This window comes from Lygodium microphyllum, chromosome 6, assembly GCF_053477565.2.
Source record: "Lygodium microphyllum isolate KBCC chromosome 6, Lygodium_microphyllum_v1.1.10, whole genome shotgun sequence".
Taxonomy (NCBI): domain Eukaryota; kingdom Viridiplantae; phylum Streptophyta; class Polypodiopsida; order Schizaeales; family Lygodiaceae; genus Lygodium; species Lygodium microphyllum.
In genome coordinates this window covers 124,489,041-124,513,621 of record NC_141140.1, presented here as the reverse complement: position 1 = coordinate 124,513,621, position 24,581 = coordinate 124,489,041, and the positions used below count along the sequence as shown (strand labels likewise).

The 24,581-nt window shown below is 40.6% G+C and overlaps 1 protein-coding gene across 2 annotated transcripts in view; it reads left to right on the top strand.

Annotated features, from left to right (window-relative positions):
- Positions 1 to 6,566: 6,566 nt before the first annotated feature.
- Positions 6,567 to 24,581, top strand: part of LOC148035080 (zinc finger CCCH domain-containing protein 19-like) — a 57,905-nt gene continuing 39,890 nt past the window's right edge. Inside the window, exons 1-3 of one of the 2 annotated variants that reach the window (XM_087680006.1) lie at positions 6,567 to 6,816; positions 6,946 to 7,821; positions 7,950 to 8,029. In XM_087680006.1, coding sequence (XP_087536132.1) covers positions 6,755 to 6,816; positions 6,946 to 7,821; positions 7,950 to 8,029 — 1,018 coding nt within the window. In that variant the 5' untranslated portion in view covers positions 6,567 to 6,754. The remainder of the gene's footprint in view (positions 6,817 to 6,945; positions 7,822 to 7,949; positions 8,030 to 24,581) is intronic. The other variant, XM_087680005.1, reaches the window with a different exon arrangement.

Below are 24,581 nucleotides of genomic sequence, written 5' to 3'. Positions count from 1 at the left end.
AACACACCAATATAAGGGAATCCCATAGCCAAACATATAGAGACCTTGAAACTTTAAAGGGCCTCACTAGCCATCAAGGGTAAATAGGCCATGCAAGAATACATGCATACCTTGTTCAAATTGCACTTGGAGTGAGCAATATACAACACTCTCAAAAGATAAATGTAAAGATGACAAGAAAAAACCCTAACCTTGAACGATCCCTAAGCAGCATTACACGAATGAGCCATGATTCTAAGACACATACTATATTGGACAGTGAGACTAGGTATCAAAGGTTCACATTGAAGAGATCAAGTTCAAAGGCTTAGATTCATAAGAGGAGGAGCTGATACTACTTGCATATCTTACGATCAAACTTATTAGGAAAGGAGGGCACACTATTCATCGATGCTCTCATTAATGAAGGAGAGGATTTCAACATACTCATCTACAAAGCTTGGATGAAGATTGGTTAACCAGAGCCATCAAACACAATTGTAAATCTTGATGGGGGAAGACCATATTCTCTCCTAGAGGTAAATGTAGGATCCTCACCACCATAGAAACCAAAATCTTAATTATTATGTACCATGCACTTTTGAATAGTGAAGATGTCGGAAAGGATATTTCTCATCGATAGAGCTTTCTAGTGGACAATGAAATGTGAGGTTGACTACATAACACAAATAATACATTTAACCTTCTCGAATGTGCAAATAACCACAACTTTTAGCATAGATAACCTCACCAATCTTTGAGGGAAATATAATGAACAAATCCTTGACTTGAAAGAAATACCTAGTGAAGGAAACAAGGAGATGCATAGAGTTGCTTTGTGCACACGATAAACAAAAAACACCAATTACAAGTGGCTCAAAACCCACCAAAAGAAGCCCATGGATAAAATCCGGTAAACTTGTCACAAAACCAATCTATGAATACTTCTACACTTACATCTCTTAAGAAATTAAGCATAATAATACTTCTAAATATTATAAAGATAGAAAGTAACAATTACCTTCAATTGCTACTGCCAATACTCGGTTCCCCAAAAATGAATCTCCTAACGCCCAATCAAAAGTGGACACAAAGAAATTGCAATTGCAAGTTGTGAGACTGCATCTACCACATCAGCAATGAATATGCCTCGGCACTTATAGTGTATCAAAATAGAAATGAAGAACCCCAAAGTACAAGCAATATATCATCCAATCAATCACACTCATCTTGACCTAAACTTCCAACTTGAAATTAAGCCCAAACAATAGTTAGAACTCTTAAGGAAATGTAGCAAAGTAAGCTTGCATTGAAGATAGAAATGTTGTGGAGTGCCTTGAGAAATTGAATCATATGTCTACATCCATGCTGACATGGGCACATTACTAAAGGAATGGGGAACACCTAGTGTGTCTACTAACATTAGAGGGCAAAGAGCGTCTCAGCAAACACTACGATTAGCTTTTGGATGATCTAATTAGACATGTCTCTAATGAAAAAGCTGAAGAATGCCACTTAACTTCCACATCTGATGAAGTGCTTTCTCAACAAAACCTATTTGAGATAAAGGGTTGAAACAACATGCATAGGGATGAAGCTAAATTAAGAAACGTTGGCACAACAATCAAGCTTCAATGGCTGGACTTGAAGGTCAGCCTAACTTGGAGGAGAGACAAGCCATCTAGCACTCTCAAAGGGACTCAATGTACATGGCTCCAACCTCCTTTCACGTACTTACAACTATGTAAGGCATAGATTTAGTTGGACCCATCCTAGAATATCCCCTACTCGACAAAGTTCTTTCGGAAGAGGAGCTACATGTTGCAAGTAGATTTGCACAAGGAACAATATTACTTGACATGGCACAATATTTACCTTTGTTGGTAAAGCTACTGCAACTCTTGTGTGCTCGCCCTATACTTGAGTATAACCCCTACTTCTACAACTGGCTTTTACAACCTCAGAGTGACATGGAACATTACCCTATAAATGTGTATATAAATAAAAGATGTTTTTCAATAGTTGTGTATAAATAATGTTTAAACAGACAAAATCCTGTATATCCTAGTTAAACAAGGCTATCAAGCTTATGTAGTAAGGACTAGAATCACAACTCAATCCAGATAACTGGTGATTACTTTATTCAAACTCTCTTATTTTGTTCAAGATGGATGAACTTGCTATATTGTCAAATATTCACCAAGTGAATACAAGGCAAAAACATATCAATGGATCAATGGAATACATCTTCCCAATATATCAAATGCTACCACTCCTCTTGATGAATTACCAATTACAACACCAATAAGCAAATGACTAAGCAAAAACCTCACCAAGAACAAAACTTTGAAGACCTCATCTATAGAGATAATTTCCCATAGGAATGTACTTGACAAGGATGTCTATCAGCTACTCTCTTTCTTCCCACAAGGAATACGCAACTCCAATGAGAATACAAGCTTTCATTAACAACCAAAGTTTTCTCATCAACTAGAGCTCCATCTTCAAGATGTCATCCATGCCTCAGGTTTCAAGGAATACCAAATCAACACCTCTTCAACATCAACTAGGGTTATTCCTTCTGATACTCATTAAGCTGCCTTATCCTTTACAATCTTACCATAATCATGGAGGCTAAAAACCTTCATGTACTACATTATAAATCAAAGAAAAGAAAAGAAAAAGAAAAATATACTCATGGACACAACATTGCACCTAGGGGTCCTCAAGTTAGATACCTCGGGTGGCCTTGATCAGTCAGCTTTGTCCCTAACCCCCTAGCTCGGCTTTGTGATCCCCTCACATAACTTCAAGGCACATCAAGGTAGGACACACCTATGGTTAGAGACCTCTTTCCCCAAGTCACTAATACAATTCTCTTTAGTCCTTTTCGAATATCTCATTTCCACTATGCCAATGTCAAAAGTAGGATAATCACCTAGTGCTATATTCTCACTCAGTATGTAGTCTCTATTAATTGATGATTTGTAAAAGAACCTCATCCATTGAATCCATGATTTAAGCTCCAAACTACTCAAAATAGCTCGAGCTTCTCTTCATTATTCCCCTCTGACTTTCTTGGCACCGACAATACTTCCCATATTTTATCCATCAACTAGTGCCTTACATGATCAATTGTTGACAAGAGGAAAACATAACACACTATCTTCTACTTATGTAATAGCCTATGTAAGCACATGTACTCACATAGTAATGCACGAAACTTGTATGCAGATTCGGTTCTCAAGTGTGGGTCACCACTCCATCAACCCATCACCCAATCCACCAAAATGTCCTATTATGTACACAAAACAAACTAGCACTTCCCTATGGGGAGAGAATGCATTGAGGTTTTCCATTTGCAAGTACGAGTGAGTGTAATGGCTTGCAACTTCTATCTTGAACTAGTGACCAGCTGTGCTATGACCACCCCATTCATTCTAGTAACAAAAGATTCCAATCTCAAGAGCCCCATCTAATCCCAATCACTACATCCATCATCTCCCTAATCCACACTAATGTCATTTGCATGCAAAACAAACTAGCATTTCCCTAAGGAGAGAATCCATGAGAGGTTTTTCCTTGCAAGTAAGAGAGTGTGGCAACAACAACTTTTACCCCAAATCAAAATCTTCCACCAATGATGACCAACTTCGATCATCCCATTCAAATTTGACTAGTCTAGCAATAAAAGATCCCAATCTCAAGAGCCCCATCTAATCCCAATCACCACTCTCACATGACATTTGACAAGGCAACTCCAACACCCACATTGAGCCCCAAAAATAACCACTATTGTCTTTGCAACATCAATGCAACTATCTTAACATTCCTTATTTGTGGTGCAAGATAAAGCATGCTACCTCTCTGCAGAAGAGAACCGTGGGATTGGCACCTAGCTAGGAGGCGGGTGATGCTAATTGCAAAATGTAATGGGAAACAAACATGCATAAAGTCATAAATGACAAAGGGAATAAAGGTGGAAAGGCGGTAAAAGCGTAAATTTAGCAAAGGTACAAGGCTCTAGGAATTATTTAGAAATTAATCCTTTCAATCCACTCATGGTGTGCATACAATATTCTTTTGTTAATACACATGGTCATGTAATTATTTATAATATTATTTTGAGAATCAGACTCAAGACAGACACACATACATATACATGTGTGTGTGTGTGTGTGTTCGTCACACCCATGGGTCTGTCTTGGGACATGAGTGACCTGCCCCATGGAACATGCCTTATGAGGTATCACCCAACACTTAGTAGTCCCAATGGCACGTGGAACCGATAATTGCATGGCACAAAATACAAGTGATTTAGGGCTAAAAGTAAAGAGCCCTTCTTGGGGGTCAAATATTTTGTATTCCTTGCAAGAAAGTGAGTACAAGGCAGGCGCGATGATATATGTGTATGTATGTACGTACATACGTATGTATGTATGTATGTATGTATGTATGTATGTATGTATGTATGTATGTATGTATGTATGTATGTATGTATGTATGTAGGTAGGTAGGTAGGTAGGTAGGTATGTATGTATGTATGTATGTATGTATGTATGTATGTATGTTTGGCAAGGGTATGGGCACTAGCTTTTTCATTTGCTTTTGAAAAATTGACTGATGTAAACTAAATATGTGTGCTTGAAGTAAGAAAGAGTGGCCAAGAGCCAAAAAGGAGAGATGGGCACCCAACTTTAAGTGGAAGCCCCAAACTCAAAACCTTACATATAAAAGCTACAAAGTGAGTAGATAAGCTCATTCTTGTGGTGTGCAATCTTGAGAGCTCCCTTCTCCTTTGTGCTCCTACTATATCTTCTTATCATCTCTCTTACTTCACATTCTTCTCTCTTCTCCTTCTTATTGGATGAAAGGCTGAGTGGATGAGAGGTTGGGTTTCTTTTTCTCTTCGCTTCATTTTCTCTTGGAGATTAGACACTTGCAGATTGGATCAGAAGCCATGGAGTAGCGGAGGCGGATTGAAGGGTGCCACTCGAATTGTGGAGTTGCTTGCAAGCTCTTGAGTCACATCATCAAGCCAAAACGTAAGGAGGTGAGCTGACTATGTCTTTTGTCAATTTGCGCATTCTTGTTTTCATGGAGATTGAGAGAGGAGTGAATAGATCAATGAAAGAGAGAGATGTATTCGTTATTGAGATATAGCCCTAGCTAATGTGATCAAAGAACTTGAAACAATAAGTGTTTTAACAAGTTTCGTGTTATCCATGAAGCTTTGGTGAAAATAGCAATAGGAACTGCCCAATCTACCAAAATAGATTTCCAAGGGATAGCCAAGGATACTGCCATGGACCAACCCCTCTTAGAGCATGTCAATAAGGCCACATTTGGAAAGCCCAAGACATCATGCCCTCAAGATGATGAGATAAAACACCAAGTTTCAATAATACCACTCAATTCAAACAAGAAATCCCCAACGAGGAGACAATAGAAATATCAAATGTGGACAAGCAACAACCAACACCAATCACTAGTTTAGTCAAACCATTAAAGTCTCCTAAGATGAAGTCCTCATCTTTGAAATAGAAATTCAAAACATAGTAGCAACTGGCTCATGCCAGGACTCAAGCCATCAAAATGGATCCTAAAGGAAAACAACCATAGGTCATGCAACAAAAAGGAATTAAAAAACGTCACCAAAGACACATCCAAAACTAGTGAGCCCAAGAGTACTTCAAAACTATTCGAATATCCAACTAAACAATTGTTCTTAGTTGTTACCACAATTAAACCCATTAACCTTGTAGTTAAATCCAAAGTGGAACCCCAACAATCGTACCCCTTGACCATGATTGAAACAATCAACTTTGCCCAACAAACAAATGAATAATACCTCAACGAAATGGGATACAAGTGCTAACATCGAAGGCTCCACCAACCCAACTCTTACAAAGAAGTGCTTTTCTTGCTTAAAGCCTCCAACAAACCTAAAGCTTAAAGGAAAATGAAATTTTGTTATGGAAATGATAAAAGAAAAGGCATAAAATGAGAACCAACTTATGATGGAGTGCCTCAAGGAAAGTGTAATAGGGTGAAATTATTTGCATACATATTTGTTCGTGCAGACCTAGGAATGTTGGTTGATGAGTATCAAGAATATCTAGAATGGCCACTGAGACAGAGGATGAGCAAGACCGCGTTTGTGTGCATTACCTAGAAACGATCACTGTGCTCATGCAATATATGTCTAAAATCAATACAAAAGAGGTTCGACTTGGATAGTTTATGTAGTACCCTTGAAAAATGAGGGTATTATGTAAACTCTAATGAGTCATTGAGTTCAAAGCTATCCGTGAGCCGTGAAAGCTCTCTCTCTCTCCCCCTCTCTCTCCTATTTTCATTGGGTATTCATTGGGACCCACCTCGAGTTTCAACTTGGTCGCTGTGAATTCGCAAGTCGTCACTTTCTCTCTCGAGAGTCCATAGTTGATAGACCTGCGTGTGGTGGGCCTCTTAACACGAGTGGACGGTGCGACTCGCGAGTTGGGCTCAAGCGCCCACTATGTGCGAGCTAATTATATGTGTCCAACCTGACGCTTCCTCTTCTATCCTTTATTCCGCCGCCCGGTCATATGGTCAATCATAGCTTAACAGCGAGCTCGCCTTTTTCTCACGACTAAATCTCTCTCTCTCTCTCTCTGTGTCTGCCTTCATAAATTGGGGATTTTGCCTCTGTAATTTCTCTCGGTAAAATCTTTGCTCGCGTGTTTCGCAGCTGATAAAGCCTGCATGTCAGCTTCTGATCTTGCCAAATCCGATGCATGATCTCACCAGACACGAGCTCGGACATCTCTGCTCTTCTTCATATTCCACCAGCAGGTCAATGCAATCGCGTTTTCCTGCTGCAGATTCTACGATCTTCAGTCCATCTGTACCGCTATCGGTACTTGAGAAGATTGCAGGAGACCCCACTTAATTAAGTCATACAAAAGGTTGTCACTTTAGCAGGATAGAGCGAGGAGATATGGAGGATGCCGTAACGCAGGCGGGCATCTGCCGTCCGATTTGCCAAGCATCCATCCTCATCAATGATGCACCATCGGTTAATGCACAGGCTGACATCGCTGTCATCAATGATTCTTCATTGTGTAACGCACAGGTCGACATAGATGCTGGCACTGTCAACATAAGTGCCACGCCATCTCACAACGATGAATTCCCTACATCAAATCTGAATGTTAATGACGACGGTGAGCCACATCAAATAAATTCATCTGGTGTCCAGAATATCGTAGCTGCACAGGAAATTCAAGCAGGGCAGGTCACTTCCGCCCTTGGCAAGGAAAATCCACATAATAGTGGCATTGCTGGTTATACGGAAGTACCTCAGAGTACAGCAACCCAATCTATGGTTGTCCATGCCACTAAATCTGATCCCTGTCATACAAATGCTGACCAAACTGATGTGTTAGGCTTATTGAAATCTACAGCAGAAGATCAAGGACTTGCAGGACATGCCAGTGCTGTTATGGATGTCTGCCTAACCGATAACAACATCTCTGGCATTCCAGGAAAAAATGAGCTTAAAAAAGAAATGGAACTGTGCGAGGCAGCTGAAAGAGGGGTAGAAGTTGAAACATTCAAGTCACACCATATTGAAAAACATGATGAAGCTACTGCATCAGACCAGAACCATTATACAGTAGAAACTGGACAGAATGATGAGAAAGGCGCAGCTGTCATTCCCAACAAGCCTGCACCTCGTCGGAAACGTGGAAGACCACCAGGGTCACGGAAGAAAGAGGAACACAAAGAGGAAAAGTTTGAAGAAGATGTCTGTTTTGTTTGCTTTGATGGTGGAAATTTGCTTCTTTGTGATAAAAGGTCAGATAGATTAACAAAGATTGCTTTCTAGGTGATTATGCCATTATATACACATATCAAGGGCATTTTATTGCAGCCTTTTCTGTCAGCACTGATGTTATTGTGGTTTTTTTGGTCACCTTTTCCAGATCATGCCCAAAGGCTTACCACATTGAATGTACAGGAAGAGAGTCTGAGTTTTTCCAAAAAAGAGGACAGTGGTTTTGTGGTATGACATCTGTTTATTGCAGATGCTTTTGCTCTCGCGCTTGTAGTCAGGGTTTATGAACTTTTGTTGCCTTTTCATACAGTATTTCTGTTGCATATCTCGATGCTAAAAATGTAGAACTATTTATGGTTATCAAATGCCGTATGCTGGCAAAGAGACTATCTGACCAGTAATAAATTTCAACTCCTCTCAAAGGTTCAAGACCCACTTCATAGAATAGTAGCAGAAAGTTCAGCAATTAATCTCCAAACCTTTCGTTAAGCACCTGAGGAGTGCTTTTCATTGCTCAACAAGTGTGATTAAGATGCTGTTTTCAGTATCACGAATTGTTAGCAATCTACAATTAAGTGATAGCTGATAAGAGCAAGTCCTATCTTGACAGCGACCACTAGGATCGATGACTTAGCAGCCCATTGTCTTCATTTTCAGTATATCACAAAAAGGGGGAATAAGTCATGGCCCATGGGACCGCTACTTTTGTTCTCTTATTCCCTAACAGTTCTCTACCTAGTCACTAAACCACTAGTTCGCTGTCTTATTCAGGATGTGAAAATGTGAATTTGTTCTCTTATTTCCTAACAGTTTTCTACCTAGTCACTCATAATTTTAGACTCCTAGTTTTAGTTTCACCTTGCTGGGACTCCAATTAAGGGTTTTTTAAAGGAAACACTCCACCCAAGTTACTTGAAGTATATTCCTATTCTGTCTGGGAACTTGACCTTTCCCATGTATACCGTAACCAAACTTTATTCACTACAAGCTTTTACTCAACCTGTGCAAACACGCGTCTGTTCTGACTGTTTTAACTGAGCTTCTGCTGACAATCATGCTGGCTATAGCTACTGCACATTTGCATTGTTAACTTTTGAGTGTCTTGCTATTGGAAAAATCTTAATGAATCTGCTGCTAGTGCAAGAGCTTAAAAGTTTTTGAGAATGTAGAAGAAAAAAGAAGACAGAGAAACATCATAGAGGACTCAACACTTTTCATTTCTACTAATACCAAACTTTTGGTTCAGCATAAGCGTTTACTTATGGTCTGCTGATGGCTGATTAGACTTTCTGTTTTAAGCAGGCTGGCTGATAACTGCACTTGTGCTGCTTTACCTATTGGCTGGCTTCCTATTGCAAACAATTCATTGAATGTACTACTAATTTTGGGGTTTTATGTTTTAAGAGTATATGAACACGACTACAACACAATGAACATAGGCAAGAACACAAAAGAAAGGAGCAAGAAAGTAATAAATGAACGATCGATAAATGAATGGAGATAATGTGATTCAAATGTAGAGAGCTCAAGGAGTGGAGACTGCCCAACAGTCAAAATCTCTCTTGGGACTAGATTGAGGGAGAGTGCCAGATAGTGTTGTCTTCTGGGAATGGATCTCAAGTACAGCAAAACCACCAAGAAGGATGCTGATGTAGTGCCTTTGTAGCTGGGGCAGAAGGCTAGCAGCAAGGGTGACTCTATGGGACAAACCTTTGGCAGTTGGGCTGCACTTGAAGCAGCTGGTGACCACTTTTGTTAATGGCGGCTGGTTGTAGCAGCAGGGTGGCAGCAGCTGGTAGCAAAGGGAATGGATCTCAAGTGCAGCAAAACCACCAAGAAGGATGCTGATGTAGTATAGTAGAGCTGAGGGTGATGAAACACAGCAGCTGAGGACCAATTGATGTAGTAAATGAGATGTGTAGTGCTGGTGGTGGCCTTTGTAGCGGGGGCAAAAGGCTGGAAGCAAGGGCAACTCTACTGGACAAACCTTTGGCAATTGAGTGGCACTTGGAGCAGCCAGCAACCACTTTTGTTAATGGTGGCAGGTTGTAGCAGCAAGGTGGCAGCAGCTGGAGGTGAAGGAAGATGATAATGATGATGATGGAGAGGTACAATGATTGGATGAATGTTACCATATTTTGATAGTGATGTGTGTGAAGACACTTTGGACTGCGAGGGCACTTTTTTTCCATAGTCATTAGGGACGGGGGACGGGGGAACGGGGAACGGGGGACCAAGATAGGGATGAGGACCTAAAAAATATATGTATTCTAGACATAATTGAAATATCTATAAAGAAACTAAACAAATACGATAGCTTAACTCAAAAACCTTCTAAAATATCCCATAAAAGTTTAAAACAAGACATGAACCATGAAAGTTGAAACATAAATATATAATGAATACTCAAATTGAAGGGTAAAAACAATAATTGTCAGTGCCAAATGGTGATTGAGAAATGCTGTGTGACTTAAATACTAAAGTCCAACAGTAAACACTGAACAAGAAAACAGTACAAATTGAGAAATATCGTAAAAGTTAAAATTGGGGAATCATAAATGCCATATGACATAAAGACTAATGTCCAACAGCAACTACCAAATAATGAGTCCTCGGACTAAATGATGGTGGCAATCAATCCCAATAGGTCTTGAACCTTTGGGAGATACAATCTAATTAAAAAATAGAGATCGATTTCCCATGATATTCTTATTGAAAAACTCTTAGAACCATATGCCAAATAGCTTCAAAAGGAATGGTTGCATTATTGATCTCCACCACAAATATTTCATTGGTAATCAAAACTTTGCTTAAGTAGAACCCACTTATCTAGAGAGGCTTCAAATCATGGATAGAAGAGACCACAAAATCTACTCTAGTAGATATTACTTTCCAATAACTCAACCTAAGCACTTACATTCCAAGCATCATACCCTAGCAAGACACTTGGAGCTTTAGGAGTTAAAACATGCTAGGAGGGAGACAATAAAACTAGTGGACTAAAGACTACAAGAAACATTGCAAATAGTAAAAACCCTATGACATTTGGCATTCCCTGTATCCCATCCCACATGTCCCCCCCGTCTTGCTCGCCTTAGGACGTGTCCCCTTGTGATGTACCATTGCATAGAAACACACCCTTTTCGGGATGCATTGGGGATGGATCTTGTGTTTCGAGATAGGATCCCTGTGTTTTGGTCTTGCATCCCTTGTGACTGCTTTTTTCCTTCTCCATGAGGTATTTTTCCCTAGCCTTGTATACATACACTTCAAGGACAATTGGTACACAAAGCGGGGCTTTGACCTCCAGGGCAGACTTGTCAATACCCTTTGCTTGATTTCCTTAGATTGGGATGAGATTCGGCTGACAAATATTTTGGGTGCACCGATAAGAGTTCGACGATATCAGGTTTTTGATTCAGGTTCATTTTGGCCTTTGTTTACACTACTAGTAGTATTGTGTAGGCTATTCCATCCTCTTATGCAGAATTTTTGACAACAATCACTTCTATAGGTAAGAGTCCTTATAATCTACTTTGTGTTGTGCTATATAGCAAATGCTACTTCATGTATATTTTCCTCTATAGACGACTTTTGTATGAAGTACAATCAATGGCCATGGCTGGTAACAATGATAATTTCCATATGTTGGCTGTTGAGGACAAATTAGATGGAACCAATTGTTCATTGTAGACTTATATGATGCGTCATGTATTGGTTGGCTTTGAAACATTATGCATAGAATTGAAACACATCTTAGTGGTATTTTGGAAGTTGCAAGTACAACAGAAACAAGTGCTCTTGAGGATGTTGTAGGTTCTAGTTTTGCTCTAGTTAATGCTAGAGCACCACCACTATCTACTCCAGAGCAGATTCACTATGATGCTAGAGATATAGAGACTTATGCCTTGATTGCATTGTTTGTCAAACGTACCATGATCCCAAAGATTCACTCATGTAAGATAACTAAAGATGCTTGTGATATACTTATATGTTTGTATGAAGGAAGAAATAAGACCCATATTGCTTTATTTGTGTAAGCAATTAGAGAGTGAACATATGGATGAAAGTAACTTTGTGGACAATCGTTTGACAAAAATCAAAGATCTTAAGAAGTAATTGATTGCTGAATGCTTTGTTGTTTGATGAGTTGGTTTTCAGTTTTGCTACAAGAAAAACAATTTTGGCACATGTCAATTATGTTGGTTTTTGTTTTGCTACAAGAAAAACAATTTTGGCAAAACATGTCCATTATTTGTATTGTAGATTAAGTTTTTGTTGCTAGTTAAAATTAGTAGATACAATGGCCAAGCTTTGTTCTACATTTGAGATGACTAACCTTGGTCAATTATGCTATTTTTTGGGGATGGAGGTAGTTCGGTCTGGGGATAGTATTTTTGACTTAGTAGAAGTATGCCCTTCAATTAGTTGAGTAGTATTGCACCAATCAAACACGGCTTGTGAGGCCATGCCTCTTAATTCCACTGCAAAGCTTTCTAAGGATTTCCTAGGTCAGACCTTCTATGAGTATGCCTATAGATTAGTTGTTGGGAAATTTCTTTGGTTGTCGTACTAGGCTTAATGTTACATATTCTGTGTCATTACTTAGTCAATATTTCAATGCACCTAAAATGTCACATTGAATTGCTTGCATACGTGTGTTGAGATTTGTTTGGTGTACTTGTAGGTTACATTGTTTCAGATTGGATTGGAGATTTCGACACTTGTGTTCTCATAGTGGCTATATCTTTTCTTTGGGCACGGTTTCCATTTCATGGTGGTCAAGCCATTAGTAGGAGACAGTGGTTGCTTCCACAGTCGAGACAGGGCATCGAATCCTCTTTAACGGCACCATAGAGGTTGTCTACTTGAGGGGCTTGCTGGCAGTTCTTCACTTTCCATATGCTTCATCGACTGTCCTCTACCATGACAACTAGAGTGCCATTCCACTAGTTAGTAACTTGATCGTAATCAGTCTATGGATGTGGTGTGTTGTTGTTCACTTTCACATCATAAGAGAGCATGTTGAACTAGGCACCGTCTACCTAGAGTTTGTGCTGTCTACATTCGATAATTTTGCAAACATATTAGCCAAAGCAATCAATCAATCAACCTGTTCTTTAGTACTTGCTACCCAAGATCGGCGTGGGTGTACCCTCCACTTCTTCTTTAGATTGACGGGGAGAGGGTGATTTTCTCTGGCTTTTCTTTCCACATTGAGAGGAGTTGGTCTTCTCTTGAGGGTGATAGGATTTTGGTTCATTGATTGCTTAATAGACATTTATTGTTTTTACTTTGTATCATTATCCGCATCCTTTGGATAACTATGATTGTGTAAGGGCACTTAGGTAAGTGAACACCTTCCTTGTGAGGGCATTGTCCAAGTGGCACCATTGCATAGCATTTTACATGAGCATGATGAGTTGCATTGCCTCTTGCATAACCCATACATTGGTATTCTCTTCTTGGAAACATGCACCTGTGTGTATCAATCTCTTTTCGGTCAACGAGTGGTTGACTCTAGATCCACTATATTCGATACAACTCACATGGTAGTCCTCTAGGGTAGACTCTCTTTACTTCCACTTATCTTTTTGTTTCATTGCGTACCTCCCATATGGTCAAGATAGGTTATTTGTTTGGTTTGATTATCTCTTCATTCTTCCCTTGGGACAGATTACTTAATAGGACAAATACTTATTGAAAATCCATACTTAATGCTACACCAAAATCAAGGTTAAAAGTCCTTTAAATTTTTAATTTTTTTAGTTTTGAAAGAGAAAGCAAAGTCCATTGTGATTTCGTTAGTCTTTGTAGGTCTTGGTAGGCCAGTAGGTAGCCGATGAGCACCCTTTGTCCGATGCCTTGGCCTCTTTGGGGTGATCACTTGGGCTTCCTTGGTACAATGACCATAATCTTTGTAGTCTTGGTAGGTCATTGAGCAGTCGACATACACCCTTTGCCCGATGCCCTGGCTGCTTTGAGAGGGCGTGCTGAGCTAAGAATGCATTACATATTGATTAGGTAGTTAAAACGGCCCCAAAACAAGCTCAAGTAATCAATTCATTAAAAGAAATAAGTTTCTAGAGAGTGTTTGGTCTGATTATCCCTTCATTCTTCCCTTAGGGCATAGATTACTCAATAGGACAAACACTTATTGAAAATCCATACTTAATTTTTTTGTGATGTGTTTGGTTTGATTATCCCTTCATTCTTTCCTTGGGGCATAGATTACTCAATAGAACAAACACTTACTGAAAATCCACACTTAATGCTACACCAAAATCAAGGTTAAAAGTCATTTTTTTAAAAGAGAAAGCAAAGTCCATTGTGGTTTCATTAGCCTTTGTAGGCCTTGGTAGCCAGTAGGTAGTCGATGAGCACCCTTTGTCTGATGCCTTGGCCTCTTTGGGGTGATCACTTGGGCTTCCTTGGTACGATGACCATCATCTTTGTAGTTTTGGTAGGTCATTGAAGAGTCGACGTACACCCTTTGCCCAATGCCCTGGCTGCTTTGGGGTGGGATACCTTGGGAAATAGAAAAGAAAATATGGGCTTGGGCTGGTACAGTCCCTTTCTAAAGTTTTGGATTTGAGAGGGAGTGTTGAGCTAAGAATGCATTACATACTGATTAGGTAGTTAAAAGCCAAAACAAGCTCAAGTAATCAATTATCGAAACTTTCATTAAAAGAAACAAGTTTCTAGAGAGTGTCTGTGTCCCTAAGCCAAACCCTACTTTGGGAGGACCTAGCCATCTAAAAATATTTAGGTTATCCATCTCTCTATTGTCCACACCCCTTTTGTGGAGGATATCTCAATTTGAGGTGCTGCCCACTGCTTCCTATCATTAGGCGCTTGCAATCTAGCCTTTTGTTACTGTTCATGATTGATTTCAGCTCACCTTCCATTGCTAAACAGTTGGCAACTGCTGTTGTGAGTTGACCAATCTGTTCAACCTTAGGGACCTTAGGCAAGTTTCCTTTAGGCTTAGCCATGTTTTATTTAGTCTTTTGCTACATTTACTCATGCACATACACTCATTGCACATCTTTCATTTATCTTACTTTTCTACTTTGTTTTGCTTTGGAGTATCTCACTACTAAGCTTTGTTTTGCAGATATTGGTCTCTCTTGTAGGGTTTTTGTATTTCAATGTAGGGCTAACATGTAGGTTTGTACCAGCTAGGATAGAGACATGGGATGCGGATTGTTTCTTTCATGGTTTCATGTTCCTAGGAGATTTGCTCTTCTAGCAACATATGAGGCCGATTGTGTAGCATCTCTCTTGATGCTCTTCTACCTTACTCTTTGAGTCGGGGTGCTTCATTCTCACCTTCATCTATCACCATGGTTCTCGGCACCACATGAAGCCCGACATCAAGCTTCTCTTCCTTCTTTGGACTCAATATCTAGGGTTGAGATGTGGTTACTACCCTTTCTTGGTACTCTACAAGTCCTAGCACTTGTCTATAACATCGGCCTTTCCTCCCCCTGTTGTGCCTTCCCTTTGTATTGCATGATTTCATCACCTTTGTAAAGGGTGGTTGGAAAAGTGAACAATTTTTCCATGAGGACCACTGACCAAATGGCAGCTGCTATATGCACATTCTCATAATGTAGCATACTACTATGCATCTCATTGTGTAGAGTATCCTTGAGTGGATCCCGAGCAGTCTCCACTGGTGGTTCTTCACCACTTTACCACCACCTCACCATCCTTCATCACCCTTTCCTTCATTGTTGACACCCTCGAGTGGTTGGGTTAGCTTATTTGTTTTGTGACGTGTTGGATCTAACCATCCCTTTTCATTCTCCCCACAAGGCATAGTTACTTGAAAGGCCGCTAACCATATCTTTTCTTACAAAAAAAAAGGTTCGATGTGGTTCCATCTACCTTTGCACGACTTGGTAGGCCATTGGGCAGCTGACGAGCACCCTTTGTTTGATGCCCTATCCTCATTGGGGTGACTACTTGGATTCCCTTGGTAAGATAACCATTGCCTCTGTAGTCTTGGTAGGCCAGGGGGCAGCTAACATGCACCCTTTGTTTGATACCCTAGTTGCTTTGGGGTGGGATGCCTTGGGGTGAAAATGGGCTTGAGCTTCTCTTCCAATCCCTTCTTGGTTCCAGTTTTGGGCTTGAGAGGGGGCGTTGAGCTAAAAATTTATTACCCTTTGATTAGGTCTTTAAAACAGCCCCAAAACAACGAATCACCAAAAGTTTCATTAAATGGGGAGTGTTTTTACAGAGTTTCTGTGTCCCATATGCAAAATCCTAATTTGGGAGAATCCCTCCATGTCTATGAATAGATAAGTTGCCCACTATTCAACCCAATCCTTGTCTTGTACAGGTTTCAACCATCAATCCTCTTCCACTAGTTGTCGAGCCCCTAGTGATTGCTGCTATGTGGTCTATAGTTGTCACCTAGCTTCCCACTGCCAGTGATCAGTTGCCATCATCATCATGATTTGTTTGCACTATGAAATCAGCTGATGGTGTTCCATGTGAAAAGTGCATGAATTACAACCGACAATCCCTTCTCATAGATGTGTAAATTCTTCTTTGCAACTTGAAGAACACAATTCTCATATGCCATTAGATGGCCCTCCTACATTAAACAGCCCCAATGCTATTTTCACATGCATCACACTGAACAACAAATGACCTAGATCAGGCAGCATAAGCATAGGATTTCCTTGAACTTATCAAAAGCTGAAATTTCCACTACTGTCCACTCAAATGGCACTCTCTCTTATTTTACGAAGACATATTTCTTATAATAGGAACACAAGCCTAGAACATTGCGAATCTCATGCACATGCTTCAGTGACCATGAACATATTGCTTCAACCTTTGTAGGGTTAATATGTACACCATCAATCGGCACTATATACTTCTTTTTCTATTGGGTTGCACTCACCTTGTATGGTGGCTTATTAGGAGGGTTACTACCTAGGATCAAGTCTGTGGTATGATCCTTTGGTGTTTCAGGCAGTGGCTGTCATGGAAGTGATTGTGAGAAGCAATCAAAATGCATTTTCAGAAATGACATGTGAACTAGACATATTTCCATTTAGTCACACTATCATCTTTATCCTTCACAAAAACTAAGTACGTTGAAATATGATTTTCATGATTTTAGTAACGGTTGAAGTGGATACAATTGGGATTGATGTGCCTTCTAGCTTTACATCAAGAGTATGGGTCTTACCCTTATGTTGTATAGTAATAAGTTTGTCATGGAAGTCAATCACTGCATGCACATGATAACATGAAGGCATAGCAAGTAATACATCACAGCCCTCTAATGGTGCAATGGAGAACTCTTTGTTGTCCACATAACTTTGTATGTGTAAACAAACCTTCCCCATAAGAGGCGTGACAGGCTTTGCATGGCCATAGCATGCTATACCAATCTCTCCTATGGATCCCATCTCATCCTCTCTAATCCCTAGACAGCGGGCTGCTATATTTGTGGAGATAAAATTGGCTCTTGCTCCGTATTCAAAGAAAATCAATGCATGTCGATCTCTTATTTTCCCCCATGCTCTACAGAGCTCAATAGCATCATCATTAGGCTGATCGTTGACTACATCGGCACCAAAGGAGCTGATGTTTTGGGTGTCTTACCCTTTGCATCCTCTTTATTTTCAGCCTTTTCTCCTTGCTGTCTATTTGGACAACTCCTTGCCAAATGTCCTTCCTACTCACAAATAAAACATTTATTTGTAGCCATCAATTCTTTGCACTTAGCAAAGCTTTTGCATGCCTTCCTTGCTATTTTTGGCACTTTTCAGGTCTATTTACAGATCTACCCTTCCTGTCAACCTTGAAAGTCCATTTCAGTAACTTTTCCCCATCACCTTGGAAGCTTGAAGACTTTCCATTCAGCAAAGCATCAACAGTATTTGCTCTTCTCAATGAGTTGTGACGTGTTGATCACGCAGCAAATCATCAGCAGTATTTGCTGGCTCAATGAGTTGTGACATGTTGATCACCATGGTTTTAATGCAAAAATCCTAAATCTCTTTAGGAGGCCTACAACAATACTTTTCAATTTGCTCAAAAAGGGGGCTAATAGGATGAGAAGTGATAGGTAGCAACACCTCCCAAAATTTCTTATTATAGTGCTCCAAATTTTTGCATTGCGATGCATTAAAATTATGCCCCGTGGTCATCACATCAACCTCAAAGGTACTCATCAACCATGTAGAAGCAAACATTTACTTAGATTAAACCCATGTTGATGGTGCTTTACCTTGCATCTGTTGGGAATAAAGGGTCACTGTGCCTTTTACGGTATTCGGGTGTGCACGTACCCTTACACTTGTACTATATATATATATTATCAAAAACCTAAAGCGGTACTTTGAGATTGTACCCACATCAAGTCTTGTGCTCTCTCTCTCTCTCTCTCTCTCTCTCTCTCTCTCACTCACTCTCTACTTTGCACTCACTCCCTCTCACTGTGCAAACCACAGCATCGTGTGTCTGGATCCTCTCACACTCTGCTGACAAACTAGCATCAAAGCTTAGGTTGCTGGTGCTGCGTCAGGATTGTGTTAGGACAGTCCATCGCATTGCGTCAGACAGTTTGTTAGATTGTGTTACTTTGTGACACTGCGTCAGACAGTCTGTCAGTCTGCGCAAGTTCGTCAGATAGCTCAGACTACAGGCGACAAACCAATCAAGGTAATGGGACAGATTTTTCATTATTTTTCAAAATTTCAAAGGTTTTCTGAATTAAACATTTGGCCTATTGACACGCATTCGTATGGGTAAGCACAGTGTGAAATTTTGAGCCGAAAAATTGTTGCTTTTCTCGGATTTGGGGATTTTGATGCAGAACAAGATATTTTGATTTAGAAATTGCAAATTTGGTGCACATTTGCCAAGGAAATTTGGGACTTTTCACATTTTATTGAAATTTTGTCAAGTTCACTGAAATCTGTGTACATCGGACCCTGAGAAAATTGGGGCTTTTGCAGAATTTCATCAATTTGTGTAAGAATTGCTTGGTATATGCACTTGGGTATATGTATTGATGCAATTTGGGTGGATTTGCCTTTGAAAAATCGGGGCTTTTGGCCACAATTGTCAAATTTGTACCCGAGAATGCATTTGGAGCAGAATTTTGGGGGTTTCACATGCAATTGGTGCATTGGCCTATAAATTTGGCTGTAATTGATTGTGGAGTGCAGTAGTAGACATTCTCTAATTCTGGAAATCAATTTGCAGATCTGAAATTTCTTGATTTTCACTGCTGGTTGGTACTTGCAGCGTACCTGGTCCTATGTGTGACATTTGGGCTTGCATTTGCTGACGTTTGAGTCAATTTATTGCTGCAAATTGTGGCTGGAAACAGTGACAACAGCAACCTTTTGCACATCAAGAAGCTTGAGGGTGCACACAATTTTGCAATATGGCAAAAACAGTGCTACAATGTCTTGATACAGCAGAAACATGTGAAGCCCATCAAAGTGAAGGGAATAAGACCAGCAGGTATGGAACAAGAAGAGTGGGATGATCTGGATGAGCTTGCATGCTCTACCATAGAGCTCTTAGTGCCAGATAACTTACTTTTTAACATTGAGAAGTTGAATTTTGCATATGAAATGTGGCGAAGATTTGAGGAATTGTATGCTTAGAAAAGTGCAGCCAGCAAGGTTTATTGGCTGAAAAAGTTGATGGACCTTTGCATGAAGGAATGTATAGCTATGTCTGTACATTTAAATGAGTTCAACTTAGTTTTTAGTCAGCTAGTTGCTTTGGATTTCCACATTGATGATGAGTTCAAGGCTACTTTCTTGCTATGCACTTTACCTGAAAGTTGGGATACTTTCAGGACAGCTTTGAGTAACTCAAATGCTCAACTATTATATTATGATGTGGAGAGTTATTTGCTGATGAAAGAACTCAACAGACAAAATAATTCAGCAAACAAGTCTTCTAATGCATTGCACACTAGGGGAAGATTTCAGCAAAAGGGTAGTTCTGAAAATAGAGCATGCATCAAGTCTCGTGGCAAAAATGTGGAGTGTCATCATTGTGGCAGGAAAGGGTACTACAAACAGGATTGTTTTCAATTGAAGAAAGAGAAAGACAAAACCAAAAACATTGAAGAGAACAAGGCTGAGAAAAAGGACAGCCAACATGCAAAGAAAAGCAGTGTGAAGATAGAGGAGATGAATGTAGTCACTCATAAGAATGACAGTGACGATGATGTACTCCTTGCTTCTTCTTTGAGTTCACATGCATTGATTGCAGATTTTGATGATGACATGTATACTTGGATACTTGACTAAGGTGCGTCTTTTCATGTCACACCACATCATGAGTGGTTTTTTTACTACAATGGTGGTGTAAGTGGTGTTGTCCACTTGGGGAATAACTATGCATGTCAAATTTCAGATATTGGTAGTGTGAAATTGGAATTTCAGCATGGCGTTGTGTTTGTTTTGCATAATGTGAGGCATGTACCTTAGCTCAAGAAGAGCTTGATAAGCATAGGGTAGCTAGATGACGAAGGCTATCATACCACCTTTGGGGATAGCAAATGGAAAATTTATAAGGACTCTTGCATTGTTGCTAAGGGCTCTAAAAGTGATACTTTGTATCCTTTGCATGTATCTAGCATGCGTGACCATGTAGTTGCCATAACCGAGTAGCCAAGTGGTTCTTTGTGGCATAGCCGGTTGGGAGACATGAGTTAAATTGAAATGAAAGTGCTTTCTTGTTTGGGTTATTTGTCGTATTTGAGGTATGCTGATTTTGAACAATGTGATCATTGTATTTATGGTAAGCATGCTTAAATGTCACATAAGAAATCTATTTCTCTAAAGTCTTCACCCTCAGAGTTGGTACATTTAGATGTATGTGAGATGCGGAGGTTATCTCTAGGGGGGAAAGAAGTATTTCATTACTTTTGTCGATGATGCCACACATAAAGTATGGGTTTATTCAATCCGTTGTAAAGACGAGGCCTTGGATAATTTAAAAAATTCCTGGCACTTGCTAGAAATCAAACCAGCAAGACATTAAAGTGTCTTCGCTCTGACAGTGATGGTGAATGTGTGTTCAAAGCCTTTTAGGACTTTTGTGATAGCAAAGAGATTAAAACGGAGCTCACCGCCCCTTACAATCCACCCCAAAATGGTGTTGCAGAGCGTATGAATAGGACCATTCAAGACAGGGTTCGTACAATGCTGTCACATGTTGCTTTACCTCATGGATTTTGGGCAGAGGTTGATATGATAGCTGTACACTTGATTAATCGATCACCAAATAGGTCTTTTTTGGGGGGGTGGGCGGAGTCCCGCAAGAACCATGGTCAAGCAAGCCACCTTCGTATACTCACTTCAGAGTGTTTGGCTGCGAGACATTTGTGCACATTCATAAGAAAGAACGCAACAAACTTGAGCCAAACTCCTGCAAATGTATTTTCCTAGGATATGGTGATGAGGGTGAAATGGGTATAGGTTATGGGATCTTGAAAAAAGAAAAATTATATGCGACAATGATGCTATCTTCCGAGAAGATCACATGCACAAACAACCTGAAAATATTGAGGAAGTCAGAAGGGTTGTATTCTAGGAAGATGTACTGATAGGACAACAAAGAATGCCCGCTGGAGAGTAGCAAATATTTGCCATAAATGGCCTTGAAAATGCAGGGAATGATGCTAAAAATGATTACAAGATATTGCCCATGATGTACTATAATTTCAGCAATAACAAATGCCTTTGGAACAACCAAAACCGGCTGTACAGCATGCTGAACCTACAGAATAGCAAGCTGTTAATACAAATTTACATGCTGAACAACTAGCAAATCTTGATCATTGGGTCTATAGGTTGACCATAATGCAAAGACAACTAGATAGGTTTGTTCCCGATGTCAATTATGTGGCTGATTATGTCATGTTGACAGATTCTGGTGAGTCATCATGCCTCAAGGAAGCAATGGACAGAAAAGACAGCAAGAAATGGCATAAGGCTATACTGTCAGAGATGGAATCTCTCATGAAAAATGGCACTTGGGATTTGGTGCATTTGCCTAAAGGGTAGAAATTGCTACCATACAAATGGGTTTACAAAATGAAAGTCACTTCTGGTTTTTTGCCAAGCTACAAAGCATGGCTGGTTGCTAAAGGGTACAAGCAAGAACATGGAATTGATTTTGATGAAATTTTTTCTCTTGTAGTCAAAAGGACTACTTTTGCGAACCATTTTGGGCTTGGTTGCATTTGAAGATATGGAACTCATACATATGGATGTAAAAACAACTTTCTTACATGGTGATTTGCACGAGGAGATCTATATGTAGCAACTTGAGGGTTTTGTTGCAAAGGGGAAAGAGCACATGGTATGTAAACTCAACAAGAGTTTGTATGGGCTGAAACAGGCACCACGAGAATGTTGAGAAACCCTTCATCCACAGGGTTTGTAGCCCCAAAAGGGGGCGCCATCCTAGACTGATTGTGCCTATTTATATGCCACTCTCTCATTCATTCCTCACGGTTGATTCATTCAGTCCATCACCTCTTCTCTCCAATCTCTCCACTACCCTTACACCCCTTCAAGAGGACATTGTGGTTCATGGTTCGTGGCTGTCTTCATCATCTTCCTTGTGCTACGGCACCCTTGTTCGCTTGTATTACATTCACTCCATGATTTAGAACTTCATCATTCCATTCATCAAAGTTTTTTCTTTCTTCTCTTCCCTTCTCCATGTTTGCCGAGTTCACTCTGTGTTCCTCCTTGCAAACCATACTGTCTCACTGATACGCCATCTTTTGACATGGTATCAGAGCTGGATGTGCTCACCTAGCAGCGAAGATCCTCCACTCCAGTGAAGGCAAAGATGGGTGGTGGGTTTGGCATCCCCTTCTCTTCTTCTTCTGTTGCATCAACATCTCGTTTTTGCAAGTTTCAGGTGTTTTCAGCTTGCTATCACACCCCTTTCGCGGAGGACATCACAGTCTCAGCTGTCCCTTGCTGTCATCTATAGTCTGGCACTTGTTTCCAGCCTTCCACTTGCAGTTTGCAGTTGTTTGCAGCAAAGTGACTATTACCGATCACTCTCCATTCAAAAAACAATCTCGCTTTTGCAGATTTCAGGTATTTCAGCTTGTTGCTCACACCCTGTACATGGAGGACATCGCGGTCCAAGCTGGCCATTGTTGTCTACAACAGTTTGGCGCCTGTTTCCAGCCTACCACACACTGTTCAGAGCTGATTTCAGCATGCTGACTACTTCTGCTGGTTTTTCTTGCGTTTTCAGTCTTTCTCTCTCTTGCAACCTGCGTTTTTAGTCTTTCTCTCCTCCTCACTAGAGAAGACAAAGACCGGTGCTGGGTTCGGCATCAACATTTGATTTCTCTATCATTTCTGCTGTGCATTGGGAGATATCCTTCTTCTCCCTCCCACCCTCCCTTATCTAGTTTACCACACCGGTACAATGGCTGTCAAAAGATGACATACTAGCGAGACAATAGGGTTTGTGAGGAGGAGCATGGAGTGAACTCGGCAAACATGGAGAAGAGAAGAGAAGAGAAGAGAGACGAAACTGTGATGAATGGAATGATGAAGATCTGAATCATGGAGTGAATGTGATACAAGGGAATAAGGGTGCCGTAGCATAAGGAAGATGATGAAGGCAACCACGAACCACGAACCGCAATGTCCTCTTGAAGGGGTGTGAGGGTAGTGGAGAGGCTGGAGAGAAGATATGACACACTGAATGAATTAGCCATGAGGAATGAATGAGAGAGTGGCCTATAAATAGGCATAGTCAGTCTAGGATGGCGCCCCTTTTTGGGGTTACAAACCCTAAACGCAAAACGCAGAAATGCAAAAATGCAAACTGCGGGTGAAGGTTTTCTCAACACCCTCTCTTAGGCCCAAAAAGGGGAACAAGAGAAGAGTGAGGTGGAGATGCAATGCTACATGCTGAAGAATGCTCATGCAGCAGATGCCACTTGGACAGTGTCCCTTGTGGGAAAATTGTTCACTTGCCCAAGCGCCCTAGTACATAGATGATGAAATCATGCAATGCATAGGAGGAATATCGGACTTTGTGTGGTGCCGAGAACCATAAGGATATGCCCGTACTCGATCTCGGGAGGTGGCTCCATGCTGACCAAGGGACGAAGGCAAGAAGAAGAGGAGGAAGAAGATGTAGAGGATCCCAAAGATCCAAGGTTTCCACCGGAAAGGGAACCTGCAGTAAAGAACACTAGACAGAGTGAACTGGAGAACCCGAAACTCAACCTCTGGAGAGAAGCCACCAGCTCCATGGATCCATGCTGGAAGGAATATGAAGGCCTCGTTACCAAGTTGCGGCTTAACCTCCGAGGTCCCGATCTAGGTGGTATGTGAAGATCTTGGGTATTAGTAGAAGAGATGACTAGTCGAAGATAGCCACCTCAATAAAGTAGAGGATGGGTGAAGAACTTCATGTGGAGTAGGTTTCTCCTCTGAGGTGGGAGGTGGAGGGACCCCCGTTGAAGTTGAAGAAGAAGTAGATGCCCCCTCTGAGGGCAAAGAAATAAGATCCCCCTCTAAAGTAGAGAGGGAATCCAAAAACTCATGGATCACGAACTCCGAAATGTCTGATGACGAAGGAAGTGCCGCCAGTCGTGCTAAAGAAGGTATCTGGGGTGTCGAAGACCTCCCAGAGGTAGCTCTCGAACCTGAGGGTGGGGAAAGGTGGGGCTCAGAATGAGCAAGAGGTGGGCAACAATCGCTGTCTCTTAGTGGAGCGGATTGGGTAGTCAAAG